The sequence below is a fragment of the Artemia sp. Qi Xiang Cuo genome, chromosome 2, assembly GCF_049724085.1.
Source record: "Artemia sp. Qi Xiang Cuo chromosome 2, ASM4972408v1, whole genome shotgun sequence".
NCBI classification, from domain to species: domain Eukaryota; kingdom Metazoa; phylum Arthropoda; class Branchiopoda; order Anostraca; family Artemiidae; genus Artemia; species Artemia sp. Qi Xiang Cuo.
The window spans coordinates 69,987,454-70,001,615 of NC_142795.1; the positions used below are offsets into that span (position 1 = coordinate 69,987,454).

Here is a 14,162-nt window from a genome sequence, read left to right on the forward strand (position 1 = left end):
AAGCTGCAGGAAAAATTAGGCCTGCAACACCTCTGTCACCCCTGCCTCCTCTCCACCTGCCATTCCATTCCAACTTTTGGCGTGTTGAGATGCTAATCTTCTCTTCCAATTTTTTGGTAAGTATGCTGAGAATCACGTAAAGATTTTCAATCTGTATGATTGAAGAGTCAAAGTGACCCAGAAGTCCCTCTACCTCTTTGTTAGCAGAAAGGAAGGCATGTTTTACGTTGCCTTAAATATAATTATGCAAGGAGTACTCCCTGTGCTTCCCATCTTCAGCTTGTAAGCAGAAAGTCGTCATAGTTCCACCTTTTAAATCAAAAACATGCAATGTTTTTCAGTCTCAATAGTTTGAGCCACAAAGTGGGCGCATGACCCCTCCAAGACTGTCGCTTCACCAAGTTTCCAGAAAAAAATTTGGCTCGGCAATTTTTTTCGTTGATCGAATTGAAATTTCAGAGACAAGCCCACTGGGCCAAGGGGATGTGAGAATGATGATTTCCTGAAACGTGTTCCCGTTTCCCTAACTCAAATTCACCTGAAATTTATGAAACAGATAATTTTCACCAAGGAAACAGAGCGGATGGATTTTCAGAAGTCTCAACAACTCCAGAGAGTATCTGAATTTACTTGAAATTCGGTAAGAGTATACCCACATCCAAAGAAATGTTATCAAGAAATTTCAGTCTATTTAGCTTTACAGTCTAGGAGCTAGCAGGCTTCAAAATTTAATTGTCCCAAGATTGCTTCTCTATCATAAAGAGGAAATTGTTAGTAAGAGTCGATGTTATTAGCATAATTGTGCCAATTGATCCATCTTTTATTCGTTTCTGCTACGTTTTGGGGCAAGAAAATGTGTCTTCATGCAAGTGGCTATGCAACGATTTCAAACAATAATCGACGCAATGACGAAATTTTGTAATAATTAGTAAAGTGTTTATGTGGAATGTGGAAATCATCCAGTGATAGTTATGGTATCAATTTTTTGCCTTCGTTTTGAAGTGAAGATTTATGGCAAAGTAACAAAGGATTAGCTTGTATGCATAATGTATTTTGGAATTAACAACATTGAATGGGTGACAGGGAATACAGGATGAAGCTGGTTTTAAGAAAGACAGCTGTGTTTTGACGATTATCTTTAACGATTATACTTTACGCTGGCCTAGCAGCGTAAATCTAGTTTACATTTATTTTGGTCCGTGTTTTGCGTATTTGTTTATTTATTCGTTTATTATTCTTTATTTGGACCGTTCTTTTAGGTGAAGCCGACCAAAGGTTGCTACAAGACTTCTCATTGCCATAGCAGTGTAAATCTAGCTTACTTTGAATTTAGCTACTTTTTTCCTTATTTAATTCTCTTAGTTTCTTTAATTGTTTGTTATTTTTTATTCAAGCTTTTCTCTTTACGTTGATAAGTATTTGTATCAATAATATTTTACGTAAAGTTTTTTTTTCTAGGGCGAGTCTTTTAGAGGCGTTGGGTGAGACAGTGAGTCCTGTTGCAACAGCAATGATTGGCGCTCAAACTAGCTCAGACTCACTTTCACGAGAAACTAGGGAAATCCTAGAAGAAATTTCAAGGTTAGTGTATTCGTCGGTAAAAAAAAAGTTTGGTTTAGATCTTGCTATCTTGCTCTAGATGTACCATATGTGACTACTGGTATTACTGCAAGACTGGAGTCTGAAAATTGCTATTTGAGAACTGAAACCTAAAAATTAAAACCTGAAACTGAAAGCGGAAAATTGATAGGAATGTCCTTTTGATTTTTTTTTCTATTCGATTACAAGGTGGCATAACCAACATGATACACCACATCCTTTACTTTTTAAAAATTAGTTGGAAGTAAGAAACATCCTTTGTAAATGGAGCTTTATCCACCCGTTATAGTTGTTGGGGCATGCATTTCCGTAATAGGATGTAGGAAGGATTAGCCGTTTTAACCACTATTACTACTAGTTCGAATTCGTTGAAGGCTTCCTTAAATTAAAAAAAAAAGTACAAGGCTGCCTGAGGCCGACGCGCTGTGCATTCTCCTCTTCTATCCCAATCTATTCACTGCTTCTCTCTTTACCCCCTGTCAAGTGAAGCTATTTAATGCGGATTCAAGTTTCGAGCCAAGTTTGGGCCAGTAGACTAGATTTGGTTTCTGCTAGCTTGTAGAGGTCGTCATATCCCTAGTAGCCTAATAATATGCTTTTCAAATGGGATATTTAGAAAAATACATAACAAATCTTTAAAATCTCAATATGTAGGGGGGGGGGGGGGCGGGGGTTGAACCTAAAGACGCTTACGTCCCCCTGTGCTCATTTTCGTGGGTAAGTGACCTGAAATAGGGCATTTTTATTGGAAATCTAGAACATTGCTTTCAACCAATTGAGACCCGACAAATGTCCAGACAAGGATAGTTCGTATGTAAAAGGCTGGAGCTTTTGCCGTGTTGTGACATGGTTCGGGGTCTCCACTCTCATACTCCTTCATCCATCCGTATCCCTGAAAGGGAAGCCCTTCCTGCGTAGGCTCGCATTGGTATTAAGTTAAACCTTCCGTGAATATGAATAACCAAATTTTTTTCACCTCTTTGCGATCATTCAGTTCTATACCTCTCTAGGTTTTATCCCGTAAGTGAGGAAGGTCACAAGAAGTCGTTAAAAGATCAAAATAAATCCTGAATTCAGAATTCAGCACCCTGCTGTGTCTTCAAAATTAAAACGCATGGGACTTTAAATGAAAGGAAAAGTTGTACACAAATCCTTGAAAACAAAGAGAATTCACTTTATTCTGCATGAAGTGTCTCAGCTTTATTTAAAATATACAATCTATATTAATGAAATAGAATTTTTTTCGGGTAAACAAGCATCGCTAAAAGGGTATCGAATTTATTTCAACTCTTCTAATTCATGCATTATTTTCAGGGCATTGAATTTGGAGAAGCTAATGCCTTGTTATAAATACGTCATCACTGTTGCAGCGCTGAAAACAGTCAGAAGGCTCCAAAAGAATGGTCACCTACCAAGCAAATCAGATCTATTCTATTCGTATGCTGAGCACGGCCAGTTTCTAGGTAGTAATTTCGTAATTTATAAGGGAATTTAGCTTAGAAGTTTGTAGGTCTTTGGGTAAATTGGTCTCAATGATTGACGGACCAGTAACATTTCGCTTCACAGTATGATCTTCCACCCCAAAAACTAGGGTGTCCGACTTGAGAACATAATTATTGCTAGTATGATTGCTGTCACTCTACGTCCCAAAAAGATTCAAAACTTTTTTGAATTCTCAAGTTTATGCCCTTCTGTCCTAAGAAACTCCCAGAATGTCCAAGATTTTATGACTGAAGTAGTATTTATTTTGATCTTAAAAACGATTCAAAAAGCATAAAATCTGATTAAAAATCAGTTTATGATTGGAGAACACAGAGAATTTTATGATTGGATGAGGAAATTATGAAATTACACGGGGCGTAAGTCAAGCCTCTCTACCTGGGCTACTTCTCTTCTCTATTTATATTAATGAATTGGTGTTCCTGACGTAACGAAGAAACTTGCCAGGGTGTAAGGGGGCTAAAAAAATCCCTTGTTATGTAACTCACACGTGTTTTCACTCACGTGTAAGATCTGTTGGCTGGCTGAAACAAGTTATAGTCCATTATTTAGTTTTAAAATCTTGAACTTCGAATCTATAGTAGAAAGTTCTGCCAATCAATTGGCTTCTTCTGTCACCATCTTATTATCTGCGCTTAAAAGTGGCGTCCATGTGCATGCCTGCCTAGAATCACATGCCTAAACATGTGCTCTACCAGAAATCTGTATTTAAGCTTTTAGGTTTAGTTAGATGTACATGGAAACAATGCTTTAACCAAATCTGTTATATTAAACAAAAAAAAACACACATATAAACCAAAAACAACACATACAAAACAAAACTACAAAAGCGGGGACACACCGAAACTTTCTTTTCTTCGTCGCAATTCTTTGTGTACAGAGAACAATAGGACAAGAAACGAAATCTAATCTAACTCTACATTACAAAATGTTTTTAAAATATTTATTGATTCTCTTCTGTCATTCATGTGACTTTCTAAGTACAAAAGCCCAATTTGGTGTCTATGAAAACGAAATTACGCGTGGCTTTCAAGTACAAAGGTCGGATTTGGGGTCTATGAAAAAGAAATTACACCTGGTGCCTCTGAAAAAGAAATTCAGGTGGCTAGAACCATTTTCTTTTGAATTTATAACCTTCCGGTACAGCGCCATGCCAACACTGAATTTAGCTAGAAATTCATTCAAACAAATTGATGCCATGGCTATTGCGTGTACCCTTGTTGATAGAAATCAAAAATACACAGTAGGTAATAAAACTGGCTCGTTTCCAACTTAAATTTAGCACAAAAATAAGACTTGTTTATCGTTTAAATATGGAAATGTTAAGTATGGCGCATTACAATTAGAAAGAGTGGCATGCAAATTCCCTCGATTACGTGTAAAAAATATTTTCAGTATAAACGAAAAAATTAATTAAGAAGATATAGACAAGTTGTGTAGCATCCAGTCGCGATAAAAAAGATATGTTTTTGGAGGCTTCAATAAAAGAGTTGCGAATTTTTAAAATCCATTCTAAAAAATCTATTAAAATTGGGATTTACTTTTAGGGTGAAGATAAGAAACTAGTACCCCTAGTCAATGGAGCATTTTTAAATCCTAAAAAGGAAAAATTAAAGAATTACGATTAATTAGTAATTTGGAGATGTGTAATGCTTATTGAGCGTTGAACCAATTTAAAACCCCACAGATTAAGCAGGTTAAATAAGAGGCATTATTTGGTTTTAGAGAAAGGCCCCTTAGTTTAGAAACGCCATTAAGTAGTTTGTGTTTTATTATTTACAATCAAAACTGTTTGAGTTACTTCTTTTTTTCTTACCCCTCTCTGTCAGAAGTTGTGAAGTTTTTATGGCTTGCTTTCATTTGGAATTGCCATGCTAAGCATAAGCTAACCCGTTCACTTTTTTTATATCTCAATAGGTATTACCTTTATATTTGGCTTGTTTATAATTTTTCTTATTTTTCATTTTTTAATATGTTCTGACTCCTTAAAAAAGAAACTCTTATCCTTTTCTTAATCTCTCTTTCGATTTTTCTTAAACAGAAAATTGAACAAATCGAACAATAACACTCAATACATTGAAATTATATCTTCCGTGCCTCAAAAACTTTCTACCGCAATTATTAGGTCCCTAGAGAAAGTCTCCAAAATATCTGGGAGCAGTGGTGTACCCCCACGAAAAAGAAAACTTTTCCTTAAATTCTCCAAACTTTGGCAATTACTTAGGAAATGTTTCAGATAATCCCCACACTCCCCCACAAAGGTGGCAAGCACTTCTTACTCCCGAGCCATCTTCGTCATATAAATCCCAGTGTCCCCTACGCAGTGGTACACAATTTGCTTGCAACTGCAACCAACACTTAAGCACCCTCTACGGAAGGTTCAGCCTCAAGTAAAACTCCTCTACATACACAACTTTAATCTGCTTATAAAATTTTAGGGTGCTAGAATTCTCAGCACCAGAAAGCCAAACCTGAATCTCCTGGTCCCGAAGGCGCGATTCCAACATATTAGGGTGCTAGATTTCTCAGCACCAGTAAGCCAAACCTGAATCTCCTGGTCCCAAAGGTGCGATTCCAACATATTAGGGTTCTACACTTCTCAGCACCAGTAAGCCAAACCTGAATCTCCTGGTCCCGAAGGCGCGATTCCAACATATTAGGGTGCTAGACTTCTCAGCACCAGTAAGCCAAACCTGAATCTCCTGGTCCCGAAGGCGCGATTCCAACATATTAGGGTGCCAGACTTCTCAGCACCAGTAAGCCAAACCGGAATCTTCTGGTCCCGAAGGCGCGATTCCAACATATTAGGGTTCTACACTTCTCAGCACCAGTAAGCCAAACCTGAATCTCCTGGTCCCGAAGGCGCGATTCCAACATATTAGGGTGCTAGACTTCTCAGCACCAGTAAGCCAAATCGGAATCTCCTGGTCCCGAAGGCGCGATTCCAACATATTAGGGTGCTAGATTTCTCAGCACCAGTAAGCCAAACCTGAATCTCCTGGTCCCAAAGGTGCGATTCCAACATATTAGGGTTCTACACTTCTCAGCACCAGTAAGCCAAACCTGAATCTCCTGGTCCCGAAGGCGCGATTCCAACATACCAAGGAAATCATCAGCTTTACATTGGGCACCCTGGCCCTCATTCCATATCCACGAAAAGCATTATCCGGCAGGGCTTTAATCTGTTTTGGCCATGTTGTCTTTTTAGAAGAATTCAACATCTCATTGTAAGCTGATAATATTCGACGACAATTCAGTATGGCTTTTTTAGTGTAAATTTGGTTCTATCTGGTCCCTATCAACCAACCTCTTGCAAGTATAATGAACCTGGTTATCAGCCTTATATTTAATATATGTGTTTTTTTTTGTTTTTGTTTTTTGTCGTAGCGAACAAATATATAGAAGAAAAAGCAGCAGACTTATTGTAGTAGTTGTAGTAATTAATTATCAAAAAATCAGAGACAAAATCAATTGTTTGCACACCAAAAGCGTCGCGTCGCTTGCGAGGGTGTGCTATTAAAAAAAAAAAAAAAAAAAAAAAAAAAATATATATATTCATATTCTATAAGAAGTAGGAGGGTGAAACCGTGTACCGAAAAAATACTTACATATATATTTCATACGTAATAAAACTACATAATATCATGATCACGAAGCAAAAATATTTATACATTTATTATCATGTAAGGATCTCGTTTAATTTTTTGTTTTCAGATGTCAGGTTAGCTGCATTAGAATGTATTGTTCAGATTATACAATCAGATAAAAAACGCGAAGATTTGGAATTTCTTCTGCGAATCGTTGAAACAGATCCAGAGGCATATGTGCGTCATTGTCTGGTAAGGATGATGGTCCGTCAACCTCCATTCAAAAGCGATGCTGGCCGACCCAGTTATAATCAATTAGACACTGAAGCCCTTGTAAATCGGCTGTGGGGATTGATGAACAGTCAAATTTGTAACGATGCTAGGCTTCGGTATGTATTCATAGTAAATATAATAATTAAGCATTAAGTGGCTTTCACACTACATACATAGTTTCTTATGCTAAGTGGTTAAGTTACGTTATGTGTAACCCATCACACTTAAAAAAGCCTTTCTACACCCTGATGACGTAAAAGTTTATGAGACCATCGCAATCAGTGTCTAGAATCACCATAATCATCATAAATAAACTACTCCAAAATTGATAATGTACAATGGACATGGTCATATCCAGGTTTTTTTCGGGGTTACAAAAAAAACTTTAAAAAACACTTCAAAACTTTGTTTAAGTTCATTTTTTACGTTTTTACGAGTCGGGCAAACATTTCGGGATGGGGATTAAAGCTCTCCTAACCCCCCCCCCCCTCTTGGATACGGCCTTGACATTGGAGATAGAGGTTAAAGCTCTGATCAAGCGTGAAATGCTTTTTATGAATAGTTTATCTTTTTTTTTTACAAAAGTATTGGTTGCTTACCCAGAAATTTTAATTTGTTGACTTTTCATAACGTGACATAAACTTACGCAACGTAAAATTGTAAGTGGAGCTCGTGCCTACGTTACAGAAAACTACGTTAAGAAGTTTTGTGACATTAAGCACTTAACGTGTCTACGATCAGGAGAACACTGCTTACGTTACAGAAGAAATTTACTCCGGGAGATTACACAACAAAATAAAGAGGCCTAAGTCGGCAATTTAATGTTGCATTAAATTGCAATAAGCTATTTATTAGCATGACTGATGTCGACTCTCATATTGACCTGGGCCGTAAAGAAATATTTTCGAAGAGTATTCCAAAGGAAATTGAAGTCACTTGAAATTAAAGATTCACGCAAAGCGTTGCGCTTTACGACTAAAAAAAACCGTTACGACTAAAAAATGAAAAGAAATAAAAAAAAACGTAGTTTGATATGACACTGGGAAATCTGATATCTTCAAACTGCGCAGACGTGCAAGTTTCATTTGTCGAATACTGAAGTTTGTGAAAGTAACAAGGATAGTAAAAATGAAATCTTATTGTCACCGCTCTAGAAAGTATAGCTTTTCTTTGAAGATGTAGTTGTCTTTGAAAAAGTTTTGAAAAAAAAACTATCTAGTGAGAAAAAATTACCATGTGTAGCTGATTTCGGAATGGTAACTATTAATTCGGATAATCTTAATATTAGAACTTAATTGCAAAAAAAAAAAATGATTGGAAAAGAACTTTTGGAATCAACAAATTCTCAACGTTTGAAATCATACGAATAAAAGTATTGTCAGATTTAACTAATTAGTTTTACTTGTTTATTTTCACAGTTCAACGTGGCAAAACTGATAAAAATATGGCACTGCCGCTAGGAAATCTAAACTACACGGATTTTTGCAGATAATAATTCAAGTAATGGTTATTTAAGGTCACAGCATTTGTTTTGGTTTTAATTCATATAAACTGTTTTTTGTTTCTTATGCAATGAATGTGGCAATTTAAACTGTCTGTAAAGTAAGAAAAAGATTTTCAACATAATCGTATACTTTAATTTGAATAATTAAAAAAAAATGAAACAGATATATGGACAGATATATGTTGGTCCTATTGGTCCCATGGGACCAATTCAAAGCAGTATTAGGGGACTCGCCTCTTATAAGTTTCAACTTTATGAAGTTGCTTTTACAAAGGGATAAAACTTTTTAAAAATGGCAAAAGCAAATCTTTTCTGCATTTTTGGCCCTACGTTTGAGGAAATTATTGGCTCTTGCTCCCCATGACTCCCAAAAGAAAACCGAAGGAGCGTATCACCCATACCAGCAAACGTATTGAATGTTGAGGATCTGTTACGCTTCGAATTTGTTTCCAGTTTCTCATGTTTGTTTTTTTCTTAACGAAGTCTTTTCAGTGGTGGCGCAAGGTAAAAATCGGATTTTTTCAAGAGAGCAAGAAATTTTTTTTGGAAAATATGATACTTAATTATAATCATGGATAACGCTCATATTAGTTAGTCTTCATTACTCTACCTTACAAAACTAGGTGGGTTTGATTAAAATCTTAAACATTTCTATCTTAAAATTTGAACTTTGAGGTATATTCTGCTTAATTGACATAACTATAATACGACACTTATGCTTAATGCTTATCCAAAATGGCGACAATACTATATCCTTTTTGACAAATTGAGATATATTTCTCCAATGACTAAGCTTGAATAACTTGAATCTCTTTTATTAATATGTCACATTCGAAACGTGTGCGATATGCGCTGAATTTTAATCCTCTTTTAAAATGGTAATGGAATGATGAAATCCTGTTTTTCGTTGAGCAAGCGAAGAATTTTTTTTATTTGAACCCAAAAATATGGAACACAAAACTGTATTAGCTGCTTAAAAAAACTAACTGTACAAGGTGTCCACGCAGCAGCTGCGATCTCAATACGCTTTCAAGTTCTATAGAGCAATTAAATATTATACACTAATAGGATTTACTCTTAGAAACCTAATTCATCATAACATGGGCTTTTAATCTTAAATTCGATCATATTAGCTGTGACATCCACGACCTCTACGTAACACTATATGGACGCCGAAGACCATCTTGTTTACACAATGCACCGGTATTTAGCCCCTTGTTTGCAAATATGCCTAGCATGAAGCGACCTGCATCCAGTACCTTTGGAAGCCGGCTGGATTTCGAGAGGAGTATTAAGAGTGAACCCCCTCAAATGATAATGGAGGAAACTCTTCCCGAGTCGACAGATATTTTGGATGTACATAGTATCCAGCAAATTAAACAAGTAAGTTTTTCCATTTCCAAGCTTGGATTTGACACGTTAATGAAGTTCTAGTAAAGAGCTACCCTGGTTGGACAATAACTTATATTTGAGACTTCAAGATTGAGACAAGGGAAATATGCAAAAAAGAAATAAAGGTTTTTCCATCCTCTTCTGCTTATTCGAGCTGGATAATCCTTCTTCTGGGCGTGGCCTTGGTTAATTACTTTTTTTTCATTATTATTAAAACATCGCTGGATTAATCTTCAAATAACTTTCTGATATTTTCTGCTTTGCAAATAATCTTATGCTGACTCCAAATATTTAACTTTCTTCGAGTTTGAATTCGCCAATGAAAAAAATAAAAATGCAAAAGTAAAACTCGAACGATTTTGCAAAAGAGGTAAGACCCTCAATAAATCGATTTGATCTAAATAAAAATCTTGCCAGTTAACTAAGCACGCCGAAACCCATTTCTTCTATGCTTTCAGTAAAAGCTGAATCCAATCCTGATATGCATGGCGAGGGGAGGGGGAGTTGAAGTGGTGGGTAGCCTTGTGGAATATGTTGCTCCTATTGCTCGTTTTAAGTTTTAATTATTCACTACTCCCCCTGATTTGAAAAAGTTGTTTTTAATTCATTACGGGATATACATTTGATACTATTGCCACTTTACCAAAATGTAAGGCTGCAGTAAATTCAGCTTTTTTCAAATTTGTTCTTCAGCTGCATATAGAGGGGCTAATAAACGCCATATTGCTTGTATTTAACCCTTATACATCAGGTGTACAATATGGGTGCTGAGGGGATGACAGCTCCCTGTGAAAACAATTTGAGAATAATGTAATGGATTACATTCACATGTTTAGCTGCTCTATTGATCAGTTAACGAGGCTATTGACATATTAAGGAGCTCCTTCCTCTTCTATTTAAACAATTCTCTTTCTAATAATGGTTGTCAGCCTTTGTAGGTTTTTAGCCTTCAAAGTGTAGAGATGTTTTTCTCTAGAGTAGAAGTATTTACAACAACCCATTATTTAGTATTCTAATTTAACAATACACACCCAAGGAAGTGGAATTCAAAACCAAGGTAAAATCTGGAGTAAGCACACATGCTCTCTGGTATCGAGCCGCTGAAGGCTAAATCCAAGACGTTTAACGAGGAATTATAATAACGAAAATAGAAATAAAAATTAAACTAAGTAGACATTGCCAAATGCGTAGCAAAAGTAGACTTAATTTTACCATGAATTATGACAAAAAGCAACATACAAATTCATTTTGAAGTTTTGCAATCCAAGGGTATATCCAACCCGGTGATATATAGTCAAATAGACTGAACCTCCAAGTTGCGTCAGCCTATTTTCAAACAGAAATTGAAGAACAAACTATCAATGCATAAATATTTTGCCAAATAAAGTACTTAGTGCGATTTTTGGTAATTGCGAATGTTTGCCTGAACAATTTAATTCTCTGTAATTTTTAGCTTTTCTTTGGGATTAAAAACTGAAAGGTTGTAAACCGTATTTAATCTACTTATTTCATCTATAAACCTCTTAAATATTTTAGGCTATGTTCAATCAATTAACTTGGTTACTAGCAACTCAAGAACGATACCCATCTGTGAGTTACTTCAATACCATCCCGTGTAAGGCTGGTAGTGATTTGTTTCCCATTCTCCAGTCTAGGAAGTTCTATTCGTTTTATCGCATGTGTGTATGACCCAGCCACATGCGAAGCACATATCCTCGATTATTGTACTGCGCGACAGACAAAATAGAGTCAAGTGTTCATATTATATAGTATATTCAACACTAGGGCCACATCGGCTGTGATTACAAAGAAAGAAAAAACAAAAAAAGCACATAACAAAACTACCCCCCCCCCCTCGCTCAGAATCGTCAGTTTCGTTCAATGTTTTTTTTTCAAAATCATCTTCTGTCATTCCGTCGATCCTCCATTCTTTAAAAGCTTCTCTGTAATACATGCCCCATGGGCATACTGTCCCGTATTCCTGCAGATATTCCCCACAATACGCAGTTAACAATTACTCCAGAATTTTAAAATTCTGTTGCTTCCCTCTTACCCTAATCCTAAAAATTCTTTTCCTCAGATCCTAGAATTTCTCCAAGAATTTTAGATCCTAGAATATATTGAACGTACTCAACGCATTCTTTGAGAGATGTCTGGTCAGGTAGAAGTATATTTAAAAGAAATCTTAATTCATGAAGTGGAAAAGCCTCTTATTTATTCTCCTTCAATAAAGCTAAATTTAAAATTCAGGAGTTAAGACCTTGACCTTTACATTTAGCCTTAACGTGGCGCAACATCCATCTGCCGTTGCCCCGATTGCAGGGCTCTATATTTAGATACAAAAAAACATGAATATTCTATATTGCATAAAAAATTTAACATAAAAATATATAAAAATATAAATATATATATATATATATATATATATATATATATATATATATATATAATATATATATATATATATATATATATATATATATATAAATATACATATATATATATATATATATATATATATATATATATATATATATATATATATATATATATATATATATATATATATATATATATATATATATATATATATATATATAATATATATATATATATATATATATATATAATTGGAGGGAAAGGGATGAGTAAAATGAAATGGTCAAACTTAAGATTTCAGCATCGCTGTGACCCTTAAACGTCAAATACTGTAAAACACAAGTTGAGGAAGTGATAAATTATCTGCTTTTTATTTATTTTATTTTCTACTTAAAAAAGCGAATTTGTCGTACTTCGACTTTTTAGGATTTGGCTTCTTCGTTCAAACGGCTTCCTGGTATGCAGTTATGGTCTTAGGCTCTTATATTTATCTTAGCAATTTTCGTTCAGTTAAGTTTAATAAAACTGATTATATTGTTGAGCGATTTTTTTGTTGAGTAAGAACTGTTGAATCTGGTTTTGGACAAAAACTCACAAAAATTGGTTTTGGAGACTTGTCATAGTTTGGATGCTTAGAAATTATTTGAAAATAGTTTTTTTCTACGCTGTTTACAGTCACCAATTGATATGCTGCGAATTTTAAATAAGAATTGGGTAATTCCCTATTTTTCTTCGGAAGGGAAATCGACGAATCTTTCGAGCAAAAGATCCGAAAATTGGTTTTGGAGACATAGCGTTTAGAAGTTATTCGAAAGTGACTTTTCTTATTCGAAATGACGTTTTGAGAGTTTTTAATTTTGAAAATGGCTTTTAATACTGAAATTGAACTTAAAACTGCAAACTGATACTTTTGGAGTTAAAGAAAAATAAGCTGCATCAATCGATCTGCGTGGAATTTTAAACAAGAATGTACAATTCGCAGTTTCTGTTTTGAGGAGAATCTGGGAAATCTTGTTTGAGTGAAAAATCAAAGAAATTAATTTGATAATTTGAAAATTGCTCGAAAGTGACTTTCAGCTTTGAGTAGTCGAAGTCCTCGATTTTTGTTGACGTTATTATTGATTCAGCAAATAACTATATATTTTTAGGATAACATAAGTAATCCGAATTCTCCTGCTGTAAGTGGAATGCTTGATGGAAGGCATAGTGGACTTGAAGGAATGTATCGCTCTCAGAAAATCAAGAAAAAGAAGGAAAAGAAAAAGAAAAGCAAGAAACACAAGCATAAAAAAGAAAGAGCAGATAGTTTAGAAAGGCCCACCACGGCTACTGATGGTGGGCTTAGCTCAGATAGCTCTGGCCCACTGACTCCTGGAAAAGGCTCAATTGATATCGATGATTCGTTCTAATTACTCTTATAAACAGAGCTTGGCTCAAAAACCAAAATTTTCAATCCCTATGGAATTTTTTTTACGGTAGATTGAATATTGTAATTAAAATTTATTTATCTCTCACAGTTTTATATAGTGTTTCTATTTCTTTTTTAATTTAATAATTTTAGTAATAAACTTTAATAATTTATGAAAATATTGGATGGATTTCGTATTGTTGAATTTTGACTTCACTTTAAGAAAAAAAGTTCATTTTTGTATAACTCTTCGGGTTTTTCTTTTGAGGAAGGTCTTGTGAACCCATCTCCAGGGAGTATTTCACCTCCCTTGTTTTACATACTGACATACATCACATATTCACCAAGACAAAAGGCGACTAATTCATGTCTTAACTTATATTAGATACTGATCTGTTTAGGTGTCACGCAGCTTGTGTTTACAGAAAAGTTAATATTTGAAAAGCTAAAGCTATTTTTGACTAGGTACTTGTATGATATACCCCCTACCGCTTAAGAAGTGAAGTTAGGTTAATCCTAA

General features: G+C 35.1%; 1 protein-coding gene across 2 annotated transcripts in view; it reads left to right on the top strand.

Moving 5' to 3' along the window:
• The window catches only part of Taf2 (TATA-box binding protein associated factor 2), a 91,920-nt gene extending 78,124 nt beyond the window's left edge, over positions 1-13,796 (top strand). For both annotated transcript variants that reach the window (XM_089108248.1, XM_089108249.1), the window contains exons 14-18: positions 1,459-1,581; positions 2,914-3,062; positions 6,814-7,075; positions 9,597-9,846; positions 13,383-13,796. In XM_089108248.1, coding sequence (XP_088964374.1) covers positions 1,459-1,581; positions 2,914-3,062; positions 6,814-7,075; positions 9,597-9,846; positions 13,383-13,643 — 1,045 coding nt within the window. In that variant the 3' untranslated portion in view covers positions 13,644-13,796. The remainder of the gene's footprint in view (positions 1-1,458; positions 1,582-2,913; positions 3,063-6,813; positions 7,076-9,596; positions 9,847-13,382) is intronic.
• Positions 13,797-14,162: the final 366 nt, after the last annotated feature.